Raw genomic sequence first — 22,528 nt, 5'->3', positions numbered from 1 at the left:
TATATGGGGCCTGAGTTAAAAGCATACTTTCCTAGTAGGTACATATTTCCCCAGAGTATTTTTATTTTTGCAATATGGCCTACATTAACAGGCTTTTTTTGTTTGTGATATCTCAATGAATGTAAAATACATTAGTAATTTATAGTTCATAAATCAATAGTGGCCAACAGTAGACTTCTGACATCTAGAACTACCAGTACTGAACTAAACCTTTACTAATTTTATGATAAAAGGATTTTATTTCTCACATTTTTTTTCATCTGGTTATGTGAGTACCACTGACCAAAACCTTAAGAAATTCAGTGTAGTGTTTTGAAACCATATAGCATCACTAGGAAGCTCTTTTGTAGTCTTTTAAGTTTTAAATCATTTTTTTCTGTTTTTGAAAAATATTATCTCCAAAATATTAATATATTGTTTAAGCATAGAAATACAGCTAGCTTTATTTCTCCTCCCATCTAATGTTGCTTGTTTATTCTTTCTAAACTCATAATTTCCACATGATTAATATTTTAAAAAGTTTAAACTATAAAGCTAAATAGTGTTCTGTTCTTGGGTATAGTTTTTGAACATTCCTTTTTTATAACCTGAGCATCTGGTATTTTCAAATCAGACATCTTCTAAATTTGATTCATACATTATGGAAATCTAATGACACTAGGGGTGGATAGGCTTGCTTTGATTTTATGAAATATTAATCATGACTGTGATTAATGATTCAGCATTTCACATCTGGGTTATTTCTGTCATATTTGAAAATTATACTACTAAATAGAGTATATGAACTTATTGTAAGAGTATTCATACTAATTCTCTAGTGTCCCTGTAAAACTAAGTGGAAACCAAATGATGTAGGAGAAATTGCCAGTGAAATTTTTTGATTTTTATATTTCCTGATATATTTTATCCACTCAAGAATCTTTTGATATAGATGAGGACTTCTCTTTGGAGACTTAAGGCTATATAATCTATTCTTTAGTGTACTGTGTAAAATTTGAGAAAAAACTTTAGTATATAAAAAGGAAAATTAGCTACAATATGTTGTATTGCTTGTTTATTCATCAGCATCCTGAACACAAAAACTGTATCTTAAAGGGTTTCACGATCATATTGGTACTTAATGAATATTAAATTAATTTTAGTGAAAGTCATCTTAATGTATCTAAAATGCATGATATTTTAGAATGTAAAAGAACCCCAACATTGTTGTTCTACTATCCATCAAATTCACTCGCATACTCTACTTGTTCCAAAATACAGCAGTGGAAAAAACAATTTTAATTTACTGGTTTTTAGGTAGAAAATTTATATTTCAGATAATTCTATCAACAGAGGTCCTATTGACAAGCTTATCAACAAGAACTCTGAATTTTAATATTCTAGTAAAAACAAATAAAAGTCTTGTTTTGAGCTATGATAATTGCTTTATTTCTGAAGAAAAATATGATAAAACAATACAGAGGGAAAATATTTCTCTAGTTGGTATTAGATAACATTTGTATTTCTTTCTATGCACTAATAATGCATGCTCTTAATAAAAGATGGTACAGTGAAAAGTACATAATTAGAGAAGACCTAGAATTGACAACAGTGTCAGAAATGTGGTCTGTAATAATCGGCAGACTTGTCATTTAGACTCTCACAGTCTTACCTCATCTGTCAAATGGGGAATATTGGTGGTATTCTGTTGAGAAAAGCATTTTTCAGACCTTAAAGCACCATCAGTAAATATAAATAATTATTAATCACATTAATTATTGATTGATGTATATCTCTTTGGTAAATTGTTACCAGTTTCCTAAACTGATATTTAGAAGGCCTTTTCATGGCTCTAATTTCTGTAATCCCACAAAATCTAGAGACTTGTGATTTTTAAGATAAAATCATCCTTCTACCTCCTACCAAAAAAATTGTAGAGAATTAGTTGGGATCTTCTAGGTTCACAGGATGGCAGACAATCTTTACCTATAAAGTAGTTTTTGCATTTTGTGGGATTATATAATCATACATTTTATCTTTATCTAGTTTTTACTTTATCAGAACATGTGAGAATTAATCCCTTTATATTTTTCAGAGGTATATAGAATTTTTTTTGGCATACTGTTTCAGTTTAATTTGTAAGGTTGAAAGATTCTTTATATTCTTCAAAAATTAAAAGTATTAGATATAAAAATAAACTCAGTAAAACCTAAGATAATCTGGCACCTTTAAGGAAGGTTTTCTATTCTAGAAAAGTTAGTGTTATTGATTGGTGTATCCTTTATTTTATGGGAATTATTTTTAAAATTCATTCACTATTGCAGCTATAGATGCAGGTATAAAGTGGTAATGGTGTGGAACAATGATGTAGTAGAGAGAGTAGTGGACTGAGGTTCAGTCAAAAGATATAGCTGAGAAACTATGAAATAGTTCACATCTTTTTAAGATCCATTTTCTTCAGGGCAACTAGGTAGCACAGTGGATGAACACCAGCTTTGAGTCAGGAGGATCTGAATTCAAATGTGGCCTCAGACACTTACCACTACGTAGCTGTATGACTCTGGGCAAGTCACTTAACCCCAATTGCCTTAGCAAAAAAAAGTAAAAAGCAAACCAAAAAAAAAAAGATCCAGTTTCTTCAGAAGCATATTGGGAATAGTAGTAATTCTATATAACTACCTCGTGGAGTTACGAGGATCAGATGAAATGTGATCAGTAATTATTTATAGATGGTGTTTTTAAGTTTACAAAATGCTTTTTTCAATAGAATGATGTCAGTATTTCCGTTTTATAGCTGAAGACACTAAGACTGTGAAAGGCTAAATGACCATGTTTGGTGATTGTTGTAGAGCAAGTATATTTCTGACATTGTCAAAAATCCTCAGCTTTCTGATTGTGCAATTTTGTGCAGTTATAATTATAAGTTATTACCTTTACAGTCTTGTGCTCTCAGTGTTCCTCCAAGCTAATCACATTGTTTTCCTACTTAAAAACCTTTAGTGATTTCCCATTGCCCTCTCAATACAACTCCTAAGCCTGTTGTTCAAGGCCTACCACAATCTGGTTCTAGACGAACCTTTCTTTCCTCATTTCATACTGTTTTTCTTCTTAAAATCTATTTATCAGCCAAGTGGAGGTAATAACTTCCTCCAGTCATACTAGAACTTTTCTCATTCACATTACTACCATCTCATTCTTCAAATTCTATTTCAGATGCAGTTCAGAATTTGTTTGCCCTTTAAATATCTCATTCCTAGCAAGAAGAAATCCCTCTTCCTTGGATATCTTACGCTACTATGCTTAACTTTAATCATATGCTATGCAATTAATGATATTTTTAATACACAAATAATTTTTGATACACAAGTGCCTTATCCCTCTAGATTCAATGTTCCTTGTGGGTGGAGCCTGACATTTTTCTACTCTTTGTAGCTCTAGTAACTAGCAACCTCCACTACATACAGTAGACCATTAGTGAATGTTTATTGAATTTGCCCCTTACAATAGAGATATTATTCCAAATTTTATGTTTTTGGCACTTATTGTCTGTTCCTTGTCATTTCTATCATTTCTGCCATCACCTTCAATAATTTTCCCCTCCTTTTTGTGTTCTTTTGTTTTCCTTCCTTTCTATCACTTTGACTTATTATACTCATTTATAAGCTTTTATGAACATCACCAGATAGTGAGAATCTTCTTTTCCCTTTTTGCCAGAAATAAACAAAACAGAGTCTATGGATGTAATATTCAGATCTTTGTTGTTTGGGAGTTACCATGTGATATAATTGAAATATCCCTGATTTAGTCAGGGAACCTAGATTCAAATCTCAATCGTTATCATTATAATGATTATACATATGTGTTATTTATGGTTGTTCAAAGATTAGAGATGTGGGGAGTGAGGCTATTTTAGGGTTCAAAGTTTTTCCAAAAAGCTGAATATTTTACTTTGGTAAGGAAGTAGTTCTAATTAAAATTTTATAAATCAGCATTTAAATCTTGATATATATTTTAAGACAAAGACCGATTTTTCTGGTTGAATATTGGAAGGTAACTTGTAAAGAAAATTTTCCTAAAAAAATTAAGAACCAACTAATGTAACTTAAAATTTATCAACATTTTTGTTGTTCAGTATTTTCCTATAAATGACTGTTTCAGATAAGTACAGGAGATAATCCAAGAAAGGATTATCATCATATTACCCCATGTTTACAAATGTTACTTTTATCGCTTGCACAATAGGATTTTATAAAAGATTATTATATTTTAAAAGTTTTAAGCTACTATGACTATGGCTTAATTAAACTATTGAGATCTAAAACCACACAGACTTTTGGAAAACTCTGTATTTGATGTTAAAAGTTTCTTGGATACAAACACTTGGTTCTAAAGTGTCATAGTTGACAGAGCAAAATGGAAAATAAATTGAACAGAATATGCCTTTTTTTTTTTAAAGCAAAAATTGTGCAAGTACTCATAATCTACAGAACATTATTTTGACAAATTCTTCATTTAAAATTGATTGAATTTTGTAATTTTTATTTTAAGACCCACAACCACTTCTCTTCCAATACTTCCTTATATAGGTTGTTACAGTTGTAATGATTTATTTGTGCCATTCAAAAACTTAGTGGAAGTTGTGAATTTTTTTACCTAACTTTAAAAATAAGGCAGGGTTCAGTCCTGTGTATATTAACAAACTCTTCTTTACTATAAAGGTTATCCTTCCCATTTAAGCCAATTAACATTTAGTTTTAACCTTCTGCATCTAGATGGTGGCCAAGAGATGCCCCTTTTTAAAAGTTTAAATACTGCATGTAGTAAGAAATATGGAATATACTATATGATAATACAGTTTAAATAGTACATGTTTTATTTGATTATTTCTGATGTTCTAGGAAGTATATGGAATGATATTAGATCTGCAAAAACACTCAGATTACCTGAGAGCCAAAGGTCTGTTGCCTCAAAAAAACAAACAGTAAGTTTATATTTTGTATTAAAAATTATAATTTTTCTAAAGCTTAAAAATTATGTATTACTTAAAGATTTATCATCATTTAGGTCCATAATATTACATGGTTTTTTATGTGAAAAGATATTGCAATTATGATTTGATTCTGACTTTTTTTTACTTGGATCCTTAGTTTATTTGTTTTTGTTTTTATAGTTAGGACTGAGACTTTATAGTACTTTGTTTTAATATATTCTTTCACCTGTGAACATAATGTACATTTTTAAAAGTTATGTGCTTTTTCACTGATATTGGGTGTATCTTTTGATGTAGAGATCAATCAGCCTTGGGAGACTAGCTCTGTAAACTTTAATAGAGCTTTAAATCCGTCCTTTTTTGAATTTTTATGCATAAAGTCTTTGAAAATACCTTCCCTTGATTTTGCATGCTTCTTTTTATTGTCCTAGGAACTGCATTGATATTTTAACATTTGCTAAATAACCTTAATTTTTCAGAACATTTTTGTCCATTTATATTTTGAGTTTGATCCCAGAGTACATTTTTAACTATGAAACAAGCAAAGGTGATTTTTTAAAAAAGAATTTAGGATAGCCTTTTATTGCAAATAAGTTAGTCAGTTCTATATTTGATTCTTGATACAGTAAGATCATTTTATATGTATATAAAAAATCTTTCTCATAAAGTACATTAATAAAAGTAAAATGCAGCTAAATTGATGTAAGTTTCCTGGTACTTGAATGAAGTTAAATTCTTTTATGGTATAAAAATGTTTTTCTAAATCATGCATGACTATATGTGATCCTTTGTGATATAACTCTAATTGCATAGTTAATTAAAATGAGAATATATGTGATATTTTAACAGAGACCTGATTGGCAACAGATGGCTGATTAAGGAGGAACTAGAAGAAATGTTAGTGGAAAAACTGTCAGATCAAGATGTGAGTAATTAATCCTTTTAATTTAAGGGGACCCATGTCATAAGAAAGCAGACACATGCAGTATTTAGGAACTCAGTAGATATATTCCTCAGGGGCAGGTGCTCTGAAGAAAATGTTCTTCTTTTTCAAACATTTACAGTTATTTTCTGCCTTGATGTCATATCTTATCTATGGGTAGGAAAATGGCATGAGTATTCTCCAGATACTTCTTCATCAGTACCCCCAACATTATCTAATGCTTTAATGAACTTAGCAGATGGAATTACTCACATATAAGTCTGTTACATGAGCTAGTTTGTGCTAACAGTAAGTAATAAGGTACTGTTATATACAGTAGATAGGCTAAAATGATATGGAAGAAAACCTTTGTGCTATCTCTGGTCTGTACTATTATGTGTATTTTTTTCTATCTTTATCCCATTCTGTTAAATCTTGCCATGGCTATACGTAGCTTGTACTATAAATACTCTATAGTTAATAATTGCTTCCACACTGAAATCTATCCAAAGGAATTCTACAATTCATAAACTGACAGAAGGCTGAACATCAAATTTAGCCATCTATCCTTTAAAGCCATATAAAACAAATAACATTATGAAAAAGTACTACTAACACTTAGCCTTCCCAACACACAATATGTGTTATTATATAGTCACTTTAATTATTTTTATTCTTATTTGATAAATTGAATTTGAGAGGTTGTGGTTAGTATTAAAGCTAAGCCTTATTTTCCTTACCCAGAGTTACAGGTTAGTGTTAAAGCTAAACCTTGTTTTCCTTAATCAGAATTACAATTCCAGTTCTAGTACTCTTGGACTAACTTTTTTTTCCCTTATTTTTTCAGAAGATCATTTCATTATTAGCTGTATTTTTATGCTATCTCACATTTTATGAGTTTATATTTTCGATTTTTAAGCATTCTAAGATATATCAGTGTGATTTCAATTTCTACACCTTCTAGTGTACATGAGATGGGACAGACTAAAATGTGGGAGTCCCAACAACTGCTTCAACTCTTAGTCTCACCAGCAAAATTAAAGTAGTCTCACCAGCAAAATTAAAGTAATCCTTGCCCATGCTAAGCATAAACAGAAAAGGAGGGGGAAAAATTAAAAGAATTAAAAACATAGAAGAGGAAATAGAGCCATGTGCAACTAGAAAAGGGAGGACATGTTGATTATTGTAATACTCTTAGTTGTCCACCTTTGACATCGTTGGCATTAGAGATTGGTTCTTGTGAAAATGCTTTTGGTAATAATTTTTTGTGTAATTTTTAGGGAACTTTATAACATTTGTTTGATTTTGCATTAACACTTTAGAGGTGAGTTATTTTGGCTTCCATTTGTAAAGGGTTAATATCAAGTTGTTTACTTTCTAATCACATGTTCAAGAACTATTAAAAAAAACTCAGAGTAGCAGGGATAATTTATTTCAAGAGGTTGCCCTTTAAGTCAAGTATCTCTTGAATTTTTAAATAGCTTGATTGTTCAGTTTTAAAGGAAATCATAAACATTAAAAGAACACAGCTTGAACAGGCAAAGATATATTTGCCAAGTGTATTATAAAATATAATTTAAGGGGTACATTTTCATGAAATCAAACTATTTCCATTTCAATGTACACAACTTATTGCAAGTTTTGCTTGATGCAGTTCTAATAAAAGAATTATAATCACATTTAAGATCACCCATATGTTTTCTTTGAAAATAAATAGAAGCATCATTCAAACATTATTATACTGTGGGGGGGAAATTTTTGTTTGAGTGGAAGACTTCATTGTTTGTTAAGGAAAGGGTTCAGTATTTTCAGACCCCTAGAATAACATGCATCTGCGTGCAGTTTTAAAAGCAGCATGTAGATGCAAAAGTGTCATCCTGTCACAATTCATCAAGAAAAGCAACATAGGAAAGATCAAGGATATAAAAATAGAAAATTTTAGCAAATGCAATTACACTTGCATCTTCTAATGAATTTTTATTGTCTCTAGCATATGCGGTTCATTCAGCTGCTCGAAAGGTTATTGACATTGCCATGTGGTAGCACTGAAGAAGAATACATACACAAGTTTCGCCGAGCTATACCTATTCAATCCAAAAAAAAGCTGATCGAGCCTCTGCAATATGATGAACAAGGAATGGCCTACAGCAGTGGGGAAGGTAGTGACTATCTTTCCATTTCAACCTCAAATAGAAAAATAACTTTTTCATTTGTCATCCATCCCTGATGTTCATTTAACATTTCCCCAATTTCTAAGATTGTGCTGAAGGAGGTTTCTCAGAAAAAACTATACATAATAACATTCAAGGGGAATGTAGACATGTGTCTTTATATATTATATGAATCTATTAATGGTATACAAATCTCTTTTTCAACTGAGAGCAAATAAAGTGTTTAAAATAAATCTTCTGTAAAATGACTATGCATAGTGAACCCATATGCCAACCAAGGTGAAACTAATTTACTCTGTATTTATAGTAAACTTATTTAATATTATCCTAAATTTTTTTTTCTTTATGGATGCAGAAACAAAGTAGCTTACCAGAATTTGTTAAGCTCTAGGTAGCAAAAACTATGGTACTTCTTTTGAGTCTTCTTTTAAATAAACTTTTTATTTTCAGTTTTGTCTTTCCATTTTTACAGATGGTTCTCTGAAAGACATTTTTTAATAAACAGCAGTTTTACTTTAATAATTTTAATTTTACAAACATAAATCTCTTCTTTGTTAACTGTGAAATATATCTTAAAAAAAGATTTACAGAAACAAGGAGACTACCCTGGATTGATGATAATGTATAAAAAACTTTTTTTCTCCCAAGTGATGATTTCAAGGATGAAAAATATAAATAATAGTTTTTTAGATAATTTAGAAAATTTTCAGAGTGATCAACTTTCTTTTAGTTGAATTTTAATGCAAGGATTATTCAGCAGCATATATTACTTTAAAAAATAGTTTGTACTTTTAAATAGTCCAAAGTGAATTTAAGACTTCACTAATAAGAACTTTCTATCTTTAAGGCAAAAGAAAAACTGCAAAAGCAAAAGTAATAGTCTATGAACATGGAAGTGGAAGAATAAAAGTAAATGGAATAGATTATTTGCTTTATTTTCCAGTAACACAGGACAGGTAAGTTTTGACTTTTTGATATGAAGCTCCTTTGATCACTTTTAAGTAAGTTCCCATCTTGTGTTCCTGACTCAAGTTGTGTTTTTGTTTTTGTTTTAAAGAAAGATAAATTCATTAAGCTCTAAAGGGAGATTTTGTAGGCATCATTAAAATTTTTATACAATTTGCCTAAAATTGTTCATAAGATATTATTAGAATTTAGGTACTCTTAGAAGTTGTCAATTTCATCTTGTTATGGTGAACCAGTGTGTCTGTCTATCTGTCTATATGGTTTTTTCTATCTCTCTCAGTTCCAGAAAAACTGGCTATTTTAACTTGGCGATGGTGAATTCCTTGCCATTTATTTCATAAGACATTTTTTACTTTGATTCCCCAAATGTTAGAAAAAAAATTAGAGAGTTTTAATTCAGTATGAAAAAAATTGCTTATGAGTCGAGTAGCAAAGAAATTATCTAGGATAATAGCAAAATCCTGTGCAGTAATTACTATTATTTTTTTTTTCTGTAGCCATTATATTTTTTTCAATTGTATATTATCTGTAAGGAAATAAATACAAACAATCATACTTGATTAGAAAGAACACTAGCACTAGTTGAAGTCAGGAAAGTCTGACTTTGGTTTCCTTCTCTGATTCCTACTAGTTTTATGGAGAATATTAACATGTTACCTAACCTTTTGAACCTCTTTCCTCATCAATAAAATGGAGGTGATAATTCCTATGGTATAAGGTTGGTGTATAAAAATTAATGCAAATTCTAGAGCACTATATAAATTCAATTTTTATTAATGTCATTATTCATCATGGGCAAATTCTCTTTGAGTAAATCACTGTAATAAAGATCTTTTCTTCCACCACTTCATATTTTTTCATTAGCTGTCTTTCTGAACTCCTGTTTTCATAAGACATCCAAAGGAAAATGAGGTTATTCAGTAGAACAGAAATTCTAATTGATGATCCCATGTGTCCTAATCTTTTGTCTTCTTGGGCTATACAGTCAAATAAGAAAGCCAGGCATCTATTCCCAATTCTTATGGGTATTACTCTTTTAAAACTCTATAAATTTCTCATCAGGACTTAGTTTAACAAGGATTACATTATTTTGATTTCTATATCAAAAAGCGTGACCTATCCTAAATTCCATTGAAAATATATGTATGAATTGAAATGTGTTTTTAGGCAGAATTCTTTTCTTAGGCTTTACAGGTTAAATCTGAAACAACAGATTTTAAGCTTTGTCAGATGTGTTGCTTTCCTATCAGCCACTACAGAGTTCTTATAAATTGTTGCCAAAGGCCATCTAAGGCCATTTTTCGATGCATTCAGCAGTGACAGCCAAATTTCCATAGAATATTCAGGTATCTCCTGACCACCATCTAGCAACTGACTTTCTTATATAAACCAAATGTTCCTTCATTCAGTCCTTTTGATTCAATTAGTCAAATAAGTGGAAATTTATTTGAACCCTTCCCATGTATAGAAAATTGTGCCAGTGTGCTAAGCTTGGCAATCTAATTATTTATTCATTCATTCATTTATTTTTGCTGAGGCAATTGGGGTTAAGTGACTTGCCCAGAGTCACAAAGCTAGGAAATGTCAAGTATCTGAGACCAGATTTGAACTCAGGTCCTTCTGATTTCAAGGCTGGTGCTCTATCCACCATACATATATTTTCAGTGGAATTTAGGAAAGGACAGACAATTTTTAAAAGGGAAAAGTCTGAGATCCTGACTTTGCCACATAATAGTTGTTTCCATCCTGGCTGTCCCAATTAATGTTGTATGATCTAGGAGTAACTATATTTTGCTGAAGTTCAAATTTCTCATTTATAATGAAAATAATAATATAGCACCTATCTCATAAAGTTTTTGTCATGAACATATGTTATATAAATATGAGTTACTGCTGCTATTATGACACTTTACCCAAAAAAAGGCAGATTCCAAATATATACACTAGGCTTAAACCTCATTTGCATATAACCTAGCAACCTCCAAAGTCTTCCCATCCTATAGTCAAATTGTATCTTGACCTTGGAATTCTTGGTGTTCCAGCTTTTTGTTGTGATTGCAGTTTTTTATATTAAATTTTTAAAATTCTGGACTTAAATGCACATAGAATATACTTATTTCCTTATACTCAATAACATAAAAGCAGTAAATGAAATCATTAATCTTCATTTTATAAAGTTTTTTTTTAAAAAGAACTAAATTGAATAAATTACAATAAATTTTGTAACTATTTGTGCTTCCTTCTGAACTTCTCCTGCTCTTTTATGCATTTAAAAAAATATCTAGTAGCTTGCTTTTTGTCAGTTTAGATAGCCAACATCCTTTCCTCTCTCTTTTCAACTTCTTCCCTTCCTCTCTTCTCCCTGGAATAACAAGAATTAACAGTGTTAGCACCTCATTATTTATAAGCATGTTTCCCTGTGTTATGATTTATAATTCTTTTATTATTGTCATTTTGTATTTTACAAATATGTATAAATTGCACAGGTATTTAGTTCTTAAAACTAGGGCTTCTCTCAAATAATTTTTTACTGAAGGACAGTTAAAACCAAGCAGAAGGTATTACTTGGTTAATACCTCCTTTGGAAATAAAATTATAAATAACACTCAAAGTAATTTCCTGTAAGAGGCATCAGAGAGTCACAGATCTAGAGTTTAAGGAGATTTTAAGGATTTGTTCAATCCCTTCATTTTACAGGTTTGAAAATTAGGACCTGAGTGGTATCAAAATCATATAGTCATTGGCAAAGCTAGTTTTTAGTCTTCAACCTTCTGATTCTAAAGCCAGTATTTTAAAATATTCTGGAAATCTGAATGGACTTTGATTCTGTCAAGATTCATATGCTTTTTTTTTTTAACCTTCTGCATCTATAAAATGGAATAATAATAACTTGTGGTACCTATCTCATTAGATTGTTGAAAGAGTCAATTGAGGTAGTATATGTAAAGTGCTGTGAGAGTCAGCATAGGGCTTTATGAATAGTGAACCTGCTACAAAATCTGGAGGAAATATGTTCAAGTTCTGTCTCTGATAATTTATGGCTGTGTGATTTTAGATAAGTCATTTAACCCCTCAGAACTCTAGGCAACTCTGTAAGATGGTCTAACTGAAAGATAAACAACTCTAACTCCCTAATCTGGGAGTTCCCTATCATTATGTAAAGTGCTATTTAATTGTAAATTGTTGCTATTGAAACTGATAATCAAGTTGGTCCCTGTTTAAGCTTATTAACCTAAATTTCTTTAGTTATAAAATGCAAATCAAAGTAAAATGGGAAGGGCTAATGAATATCTAAACCAGAGATGTGGTCTGCCACAATGGCCAGAGCCCAATGTTTCTGGAAATTGTTCTTCAGGCTGCCCTTTTGAAGTTTTTCTTCTTTCTACTTTTTTTGTGGTTATTCCACCAGTATTCTTCATCTAGCATCTGCTTCAGTGTTCTGTCATCTGTTTTACCATAGTTGTTTGGTAATAAGCATTGCTTCAGTTATGGAAAACAAAACTGACAGAAAAATGAACCAATTAGTCTGAAGAAATTACTTCTCTTGGAAAAAAAGTTCAGGGACATGTCAAAGTTTCTACCTCTTCTTGACCCAAGTACAGTACTTTATGCATAGTAGGTATTTAACGAATGAGTTGTTTTCTTAGTGCAATTAATTAATATGGCTACAATTGTTTCATTTTACAAAGCCTATTAAGGTGGTTGGTTTAGGCTACAGGTAAATAATGAGATTTTTATATAAAAGAAAGTTGAGTATCATCATTGGTAATTGTGCAGACTAATCATATCAAGAACATGATTATAGAAATATAGCTTAAAGCATTTTATATTCAAAGCATAAATATAATCATGTAGTATAAAGTAATTGTATTAACCTTATTCATCATTTCAAAAAATAAGGCTTTATAGAGTCTTTTAATTCTTACCAAATTCGTGTGGGATAAGAAAGAAGCAAGTTTTTGTGCTTTCTACTTTTTACATTTGTCAGGACAGAAAAATGTGATGATTTGCTAGTTGAATGTTGTTATTCTCTATACCATATTATATACTTCTTCCTGTCATGTTAGCAATTTAATATCTCACTGTAATGTGTTAAAGAACAAGCCTAAAAAATGATAGATATTGATGTGCTTTTATTTTGTAGATATAGAACTAACCTATACTTATTTTAATTCTTATCTGTGTGTATATATATATATATTGACAGAGAACAACTGATGTTCCCCTTTCATTTCCTTGACCGACTTGGAAAACATGACATGGACTGCACAGTCTCAGGTGGAGGGAGATCTGCACAAGCAGGAGCACTTCGCTTAGCGACTGCAAATGCATTGTGTAGTTTTATCACTGAAAATGAAGTAGAATGGATGAGACAAGGTATGAACTTAAGAAAGAGGCATATTTTCACAGTAACACCAATTTAACTAACTTTTCTAATAGTTGCCTGACTTTAATAAGAAAATAATATTTCTAAATATTTGATTTTACTGACAGCAACTTTCATACTTTTACAACAATAACTTTTAGTCTTCATTTATGCCATAGTAAATTTGAATTAGTAGGAAACTTCAGTTTAGCATTGTTAAAATTTCCTTTGCCTGAAGGTTTTAGAAATATATTTTAGGACAATAGCTGAAGAAAGCAGGGACTCTTCTGAGCTTTAGAAAACAAGTTGGCAGAAACTAAATACAGAACAATATACTGTACAGCAAGCTAAACTCACTCATGCATATGTGACTTGGACATAAAGGATGATGTCCCAGACAAGTTTAAAGAGCAGAAAAGAAATTATCTTTCAAAACTATTGAGAGGATAAAAATTCATAAGATCAAGAAATAAGAAAGATCACAAGAGGCAATTTGGATTGCATAAAAATAAGTTTTTGCATCAAAAAAAATCAACAGAATTAAAATTGAGAAAACATTTAACTAAAGGAGAAAATCTTTACAAGTTTCCCCTGATAATATCTAAATATGGAACTGATTTAAATTTATAATAAAAACTATTCCCCAAATTTAAAAAAAAAAAATAGTCAAAGGGAAGAGAAAGAAATTCAAGCTATCCATACATATGGGGGGAAGGAGGGATGCTTCAGATAACCAACAGTTTGAGGTTCCAGCTCACATCTATAATATTGACAGAGTTAATCAGAAAAAAGGAAAGGAAAATGACAAATGTTGGAGAGTACTCTTTAATGCTTACTTTTTCTTCTTGGTGGAACTACAAATTGATACAACTTTCTAAAGTATAGGTTCCCTTTGAGAATACATGTCTTTAAAAACATAGCAACTGGGAGAAGAGCCAAGATGGCAGAGAGAAGGCAGAGTGCCTGAGCTTTCTCTCAAAAGACCTTTAAATAAGACCCTAAAGCAAATCCTGAAGTGGCAGAACTCATAAAAGGATGGGAATGAAACAGTTTTCTAGCCCAAAACAACTTAAAAGTTTGTTAGGAAAGATCTATTGCAGCAGAAATGAAAACAGAGCACAGTCAGTTGGGTGCAGGCTGCACCAGCAGAAACCAAGCACCAACAAACCAGGAGCAGATCTTAGGAATGTATGAATCAGCAGCTACAACAGTAACTACTTCAGAAGTTCTTAGCCCATAGAGAGTAAGGGGGTCAAACAACTGGTCAGAAGGGAGATTGTAGGAATCTCTTTGTTGCTTGCTCATATTCAAATCTGAGTTGTAGTCCTAGGGTGAGGAGGAGCACTAGAACATCAGAGCTTACAACTATAGTGAAATGGGAACCCTCCTCAAAGTTCCAGCACAAAAAAAAAAAAATGCTTGTGGTCACTTAAAGACCAAAGAACATGCCAAGAAAGTAGTAAATACACCTCTTCTTAGTTTATACCACCTTAAAGGAACTGAAAACTTTCCTAGAAATGTCTCTGAAAACAGTTGCAGAAAAACTTATGAAGCATGGGACAATTCACCCTATACCTTGGAAGCAGAGCTTTTCTTAAAAAAAAAAAAAAAAAAAAAAAAAAAAAAGTTAAAAGTCAAGTGATAAGCTGGAAAATTGAGTAGACAACAGGAAAAAAAAAATTGACCATAGAAAGTTACCATGGTGACAAGATCAAAATACACACTCAGAAGAGTAAGCAAAGTCAAAGCTCTTGATATATGAGCCTCCAAAAAAAATATGAATTGGTCTCAGGTCATGGAAGAGCTCAGAAAGAATTTTGAAAATCAAGTAAGAGAAAGAAGAGAAAAAAGAGGCAGCTACATGGTGCAGTGGATAGAGTACTGGCCCTGGAGTCAGAAGGACCTAAGTTCAATCTGTCCACAGACACTTAATACTTGCTAGCTTTGTAACCCTGGGCAAGTCACTTAACTATTTGCCTCACAAAAAAAGGAAGAAAGAAAGAAAATTAAGAAATCAAGTAAGAAAGCTAAAGGAAAAATTGGAAAGAGAAATGAGAAGAAAAATCATAAGGAAAAAAAAATCAACAGCTTGATAAAGGAGACAAAAAAATACTGAAGAAAATAGCACCTTTAAAAACAGACTAGACCATACGGTAAAACCACTGAGGAGAAGAATGCCTTAAAAAAGCAGAATTGGCCAAAAGGAAAGAGAAGCACAAAAATTCAGTGAAGAAAAAAATCTTAAAGAGGAGAATTGGTTGAATGGAGAAAGAACAACAAAATCTCATTGAAAAAAATAATTCTTTAAAAATTAGAATTAAATAAATGGAGCCTAATGACTAAGAGAAATCAGGAAACAATAAAACAAAACAAAAAGAATGAAATAGTGTGAGATATCTCATTGGACAAACAACTGACCTGGAAAATAAATCCAAGAAAGATAGCTACAATTCATTTGACTAACTGAAATCCATGATCATAAAAAAGAGCCTAAATATCATCTTTCAAAAAATTATCAAGGTATACTGCTCAGATCTTCTAAAATCAGAAGGTAAAATAGAAATTGAAAGAATCCACTGATCACTTACTGAAAGAGATCTCAAAAGTTGCTCTAATAAAGGCTTCATTTTTCAAACATAGAGAAAACTGAATCAAATATATAAAAATAAGAACCATTCCCCAATTGATAAATAATCAAAAGATATGAAGTTTTCAGATGAAATAATCAAAACTATAGCCATATTAAAAACTACTGTAACTCATTATTGATTAGAGAAATACAAAGTAAAACAATTCTGAGGTCCTATCTCATACCTATTAGATTGACTAATAGAACGAAAAAGGAAAACAACAAAAGGGAGGAGGGGATGTGGGAAATATAAGACATTAATTCATTGTTGGTAGAGTTGTAAGCTGATTCAACCTTTATCTGGAGCAGTGCGTCTTAACTTTTTTTCACTTGTGACCTTTTTCTCCGGAGAAATTGTTATGCAATCTCAGATATGTAGGTCTCTAAAATATACAAATATGTATTTGTATATAATATGCAAACATTTACTAATAATCATAATTTTATAATCCCACATTCAATTGCAAGATCCCATATAGGGTTGTAACCCATAGTTTAAGAAACTTGCTTTAGAGCAATTTGCAGCTAGGCCCAAAGGACCATAAAACCATGCATATCCTAGCAATGCCATTACTAAATCTGAATCCCAAAAGAGATTTTAAAAAACAAAAAAGAAAAGGAATTGTATTACCAAAATATTTATATCAGCTCTTTTCCTGGAGAAAAGAATTGAAAATTGAAGGGATGGCCATCCCTTGGGGAATGGCTGAAGAAAATATGATATGTGATTATGATGGAAAACAGCTGTGCTAAGAAATGATGAGCAGGATGCTCAGAAAAACCTGGAAAAACTTTGGTGATCTGATACTCTATACAAAGTAACAGCAGTATTATAAAATAATCAACTATGTATGATTTAACCATTCTCAGCAATAAGGTGACAATGCTTTAAAGGATTATTGTTGAAAAAAAAGATGTTGCCCATCTCCAGAGAAAGAACTGGAGGTTTTTGCATATAGATTAAAGCATACTTTTTTTATTTTTTTTATTTTTCTTGAGGGTTTGGATTTTTTTTTTTCTTTTTTTGGTTTTGGTTTTAGTCCGTTTTCTTTCACAGCATGATTGTTACAGAAATGTTTTGCATGCCCACATTGCCTTCTCAATGAGAAAGGATAAGGAGAAAAGAAATGTTAAAAATTATTTTTACATATAATTGGGGGAAAATAAAATACTAAATTTTTTTAGAGGAAAAACAAATATAATTTGTTCTTGAGGTATGCCCATTTGCCCTATGTATTAAGCAGGTAAAGCTGTTTTTCTGAGATTATATTTGATCATTTTCCATATTATTGTAGTAAACATTTTTGTTGATTAATTATCATGTTAAAAATTAGCAAACATTTTCATTTTACCATTATGATGATAGGTGGAATTGAATTTTTTTCTTGACGTATAGAAATCTTTATACTTTTTTTTTTTTTTTTTTTTTTGCTGAGGCAATTGGGATTAAGTGACTTGCCCAGGGTCACCAGCTTGGATGTGTTAAGTGTCTGAGGCCACATTTGAACTCAGGTCCTCCTGATTGCAGGGCTGGTGCTCTAACCACTGCTCCACCTAGCTGACTCATCTTTCTACATTCTTATAAAGATCCATAGTGTTGGCTAACATCTTTTACTAGGGTCTTTGGAATATATAGTAAACTTATTTGTTTATAAGGCAAAGGTAATCTTTATGCTGCCTTTGAAAATTACTTATTAAACAAATGATAATTTATTAATCATATACATTCATTAAAACAATAGAGTATTCTTGAACACTTTTTGTTAGTCAATTGACTTTTTTTATCAAATGAGATAATATATGTAAGAAGACTTAACACAGACCTTGACAACATAGAAATGTTTATTCCTTTCCCCTTATCAAATGTTTCATGATTTTCTAAAGCTTTATTCGGCAGCACATGAGCAGGAGATGTCCAAGACTGAGGCTTGACAGGGCAAGACCCTGATAGAATAAAAAATTTTAAAAAAAAAGATAGTATAGAGAATTAAACAGGTTCATCAAGAGATCAAAATAGAAAAGGTAAATGTAGCCAGCGGTTAATGGCCCTGGCAAGAACTGAGGGGTAGAGTGATTATAGGTGACAATGAGAACAAAGAACAAACTGATTAGGGGTTACAATGCAGGGGAAGAATTGGAATGACAATAAATTATTATCAGATAAAAGAATTTCAGAGTTCATGAACACAATTGTGGACTACTCGGGGATTTTGACAAGGTCAAGATATGATCATCTTATCACATTTTGTAACTGAGATGGTATTGACAAGTAGTTATAGAAAATAAGCTAAAAAACTGGTAGGTTAAACTTGGAAGATTATTACTGTGTATGTGTAAATCCCCTGATGTGAGAACAGGAATTGAGGGGAATAGAAAACTCTGAGTGAGGCACTAAACTCATTGAGGAAAGAATATCGTAGAGGTCAATAGATAACAGTCTTGATTGGATGATAGAGAAGATTTGAATGAACCTCTAATGTGGAGAGTGTTTCAAGTTATGGTGGTAGAAAGAAAACTTGTAAATGACAATAGAGAGCCATCAATATCTAAGTGCCTCCATCAGGTCCAGTGAGTGCTGGAAAGGATACTCAGAAAAGCTGTATTATAGGGAATGAGATAGGGCAAGGAGGAACCAGGTCTCAGTGAGTAGAAGATAGAAAAATCAAGAAAGAAACAGGTTTAAGATGAAACCAACCTGTTACTTGTTTGGCATGCACATACACATGCACACCCAAAACTATTCTATTTAGCAGCTCCAGTTTGGCTCTTTAAATTGCTACACATAAAAGAATTGGAAATTGAGGGGATGCTCATTAATTGGTGAATAGTTGAATAAAATGTGATATGTGATTGTAATAAAATACTATTGTGCTATAAGAAATGATGAGTAGACTAATTTCAGAAAAACCTGGAAAGACACAAACTGATGCAAGTGAAGTGAACAAAACCAGGACAACATTGTACACAGTAACAGCAATATTATATAATGATCAATTGTGAATAACTAAGCTATCCTCAGCAATACAGTGCCCCAATACAGTTCTGAGAGATTCGTGATGAAAAACGTAATCCATATCCAGAAAAAAAATGATAAGAGTATGAGTGCAGATTGAAGCATACTATTTTTCACTTTATTTTTTTCATGTTTTTTTTTTCCTTTTGATTTGTCTTTTTTCACAACATGATTAATATGGAAATATGTTTTGCATGTTTACTTGCTGTTCTCAGGGAAGAGTTAGGTGAAGGAGGAAAGGAGGGGGGGGAAATTTGGAAACCAATTTTTAAATAATAAATGTTAAAAATATATGTATATATTTTTTAAAGTTTCTATACATATTCTATACCTCTTATCTTAAATCAGTCACACTGAGATTTATGATCTTTATGAATCTTTACTTTTTGAATGGCAGCTCACAAATGCAGTTTTAATATATATGGGGAATATTTATTGATTGAATCTTTGGATACCCCAGGTGACTCTCTAAGAGACCAGGAGTTTCAGAACAGTTGCATATCCATATTGGTGGAAGAAGTTTTCTCAAGGAAGTTTCCTGTACCAGCTAAAATCCCAAGTACATCTGGTTCCCCACTCCCCACAAAAAAAAAATTAATTTATCAGCCATCTGAAATTGTCTCTCTTCGTTATCTTTTTTCCCAGTACTTATAAATTGCATACCATTCACCTTCTTCCCTATTTAGGCAGCATGTAAGTCCCATGATTCATTAATTTTCATCTTGTATTACAGCTGGTCTACTGACTCCTGATCCTCGTGTCAGAGAACGGAAGAAACCAGGCCAAGAGGGAGCCCGCAGGAAATTCACCTGGAAGAAACGCTAAGTCTTATTCAAAGAAAAAGATTGATTCTGCTGGACAGCGCTTTTAGAAATGTTTTGATCTGTATATTTTATGTTCAAATGATATAATGTCAATATACTTGAAAAGTAGCAAAAACTGTGTGTGTGTATATGGATTTTAAAAATCCTCTTGGAAGATTGTTTCAGAAACATATTTTATAGACTATTAGAACTGAAGGGAATTTTAGAAAATATCTAATCTAATTCCCCCATTTTGCAAATGAGTAAATTTTAAAACAATTTTTTTTCATTAATTAATCCCTTCCTCCTGCCTCCATCCCCTTAAAAATATGTTCATTGCCTGCAGAAAAACTTGAGTATATCTCATTGCATAGTGAAGACTGGTCTTCATGTGTAGTCTAAAATCAGAGACATATTTGAATCTTTTATGGTTTTATAAAATCCCCCAAAGAACTTGCATCTTGGTGGCATAGGGTTTGATATATATAAAATCTATCTGTGTGCCAGTGCTGTAAGTCCTGGAGGTACAAATACAGAAATGAAATCATTTCTGGCTTCAAGGAACTTATTTTCTAATGGAGGAGACAACAGAAAGAGGAGAGTTGTGGCCAGTAAAAAGAGTTGTGTTAATCAGGGGAAGATGGTGATTAAAACAGTCCATTAACACACCATTTCAGAGGATAAGATAGTGGTGATTTGATTACAGTTCTCAGGGAAAGGCAGAGGGAGGGAGTAGAAAGGTGTGGGAAGGGACTAAAGATGAGGATTCATGGTCCCATGGAGTACAGAAAGGCTGCATCATGTCCTTTAGTATAAATAGGAACAGCAGGGCAGGAAAAGCCAGGGTGAAGATAGACATATGTGGTCTTAGGAATGATATCAACTAAAAAAATTAATAATTTAAGCAAAGTTACAGGATACAAAATAAGTGGACATAACATGATGTTATGCCCTTTGTTAGGGAAGGAAGGTAAGAGGGTACAATTAGGGGAAGGGTTAGGAAAGGAATATTAGGAAAATTTGTGCATCATATAATTGGACACACAAGCAAAAGTCTGAGAGGAGCAGTTGACATTTCAGCCTCTCATCTCCATTATTAAGAAGAAAGAATATATACGCATAGTTGAATATAAGAATAAATTTCATTCAACAAAGACATAAGGAAAGGCAAGATCAGAGAGGGTACTTTAAGGGAGGGATTAGTTCTAAGCAAAACAAACTTAAGAATGTTCAAAAATATAGCTCTTTTTGAGTTAGCAAAGAATCACAATCTGAGTAATGCCATCAATTGAGGAATAGTTCCAAATCTGTAGTATATAGAGATAAGATAAATATTTATTAGACACCTATATGGCAGTCATTGTGCTACGTGTTGGGGATACAAAAAGAAGGAAAAGATAGTCCCTTTCCTCAAAGATGTCTAGTTTGATAAGAAATTTAGGATACATATTGAGAGAAACCTGGAGACATATTGGTATGAACCAGAAGGAATAGAACCAGGAGAACAATTTGTAAACAGTTTTGTACAGAGAAATAGCTTTGAAAGACTTAGGAGCTTACTCAAACATTATAATTAAGTATACAACAAAAAAATTAAATAGCACAATAGTTCAATGTCTGATAAACTCAAAGACCAGGTACTGGGGTAGAAACTCACTATGTGACAAAACTGCTTGTAAAACTAGAATGCAGTTGGGCAGAACAGCATTTCATAATGATAAGGTCGAAAAAAGAGATAGTTCAAGATAAAAATAATTAACAGGAAATTCTTGTCTGAGGAGGGGTAAAAGGAGATAATTTGAGATACAAATGATTAAGAGAAATTCCTGTCTTATTTACTATTATCTCCAGAACCTCTTAGATAACATCTCTGTGCAAATGTGGTTTGATGACCCTAGTTATGTATAAAAGGAATCTCTAAAATTGTTTTCCTTGCACTCAGTTTATACCAGCCTTGTGTCCGCCAACTGGCATCCCCTTGCCAGGCAGTTTGGCCTTCCTGGAGGCCAAATGCCTGTCTATCTCTTTACTATCAATAAAGACTTTGTTTTGATACAGCCTTGAGTAGCGAATTCATTCGCTACCAAACCTGCCCTTGGTTACTTTGGAGAAGAAGAGAGGTTAATCAGACCAGGAGGAGAAGAGCTGATCCATCTCAGCTTAGAGCCTCAAATTTACTCCTCATCAATAATACTAAAGCTAAGCTTCATTGTGGATATAAAGGATGATTTCCCAGACAAGTCTGAGCAACAGGGAAAAAAATTATCTTGCAAAAATATTAATAGGGTTATAAGGAAAAAGATCACAAAAGACAAAATGGGCTATTTGGATTGCATAAAAATAAAGTTTTTGCACAAAGAAAACAGCTAAAATTAGGAAAAAGCATGTAACAAAAGGGGAAAATCTTTACAGCAAGTTTCCCTGATAATATCTTAAATCAAAGATAAGTAAGAAACTGATTTAAATTTATAACAAGAACCATTCCCCAAATAAAAAAGTCAAAGGTTATGAATGGGCTGTTTTCTGAGGAAAAAATGTTAGCTATCCAAAACATATTATATAGGGAAAAAAAAATGCTTCAAATAACCAATAATTAAAACAGCAAATTAAAACCACTCAAGTTCCACCTCCCTCCATAAGACTGTCAAAATTGACTCCTCTTCCTCCACTTCCCCAAAAAAAGGAAAAG

The 22,528-nt window shown here is 31.9% G+C and overlaps 1 protein-coding gene across 2 annotated transcripts in view; it reads left to right on the top strand.

The window, feature by feature from the left end:
• Positions 1 to 21,898, top strand: part of MRPS9 (mitochondrial ribosomal protein S9) — a 77,693-nt gene extending 55,795 nt beyond the window's left edge. For both annotated transcript variants that reach the window (XM_074299708.1, XM_074299709.1), the window contains exons 6-11: positions 4,878 to 4,960; positions 5,819 to 5,894; positions 7,882 to 8,050; positions 8,910 to 9,018; positions 13,236 to 13,405; positions 19,770 to 21,898. In XM_074299708.1, coding sequence (XP_074155809.1) covers positions 4,878 to 4,960; positions 5,819 to 5,894; positions 7,882 to 8,050; positions 8,910 to 9,018; positions 13,236 to 13,405; positions 19,770 to 19,861 — 699 coding nt within the window. In that variant the 3' untranslated portion in view covers positions 19,862 to 21,898. The remainder of the gene's footprint in view (positions 1 to 4,877; positions 4,961 to 5,818; positions 5,895 to 7,881; positions 8,051 to 8,909; positions 9,019 to 13,235; positions 13,406 to 19,769) is intronic.
• Positions 21,899 to 22,528: the final 630 nt, after the last annotated feature.

This window comes from Sminthopsis crassicaudata, chromosome 3 (genome assembly GCF_048593235.1).
Source record: "Sminthopsis crassicaudata isolate SCR6 chromosome 3, ASM4859323v1, whole genome shotgun sequence".
In the NCBI taxonomy this organism is placed as follows: domain Eukaryota; kingdom Metazoa; phylum Chordata; class Mammalia; order Dasyuromorphia; family Dasyuridae; genus Sminthopsis; species Sminthopsis crassicaudata.
Note: the sequence above shows the minus strand (reverse complement) of the source record. Positions and strands in the feature narration are given on the sequence as shown.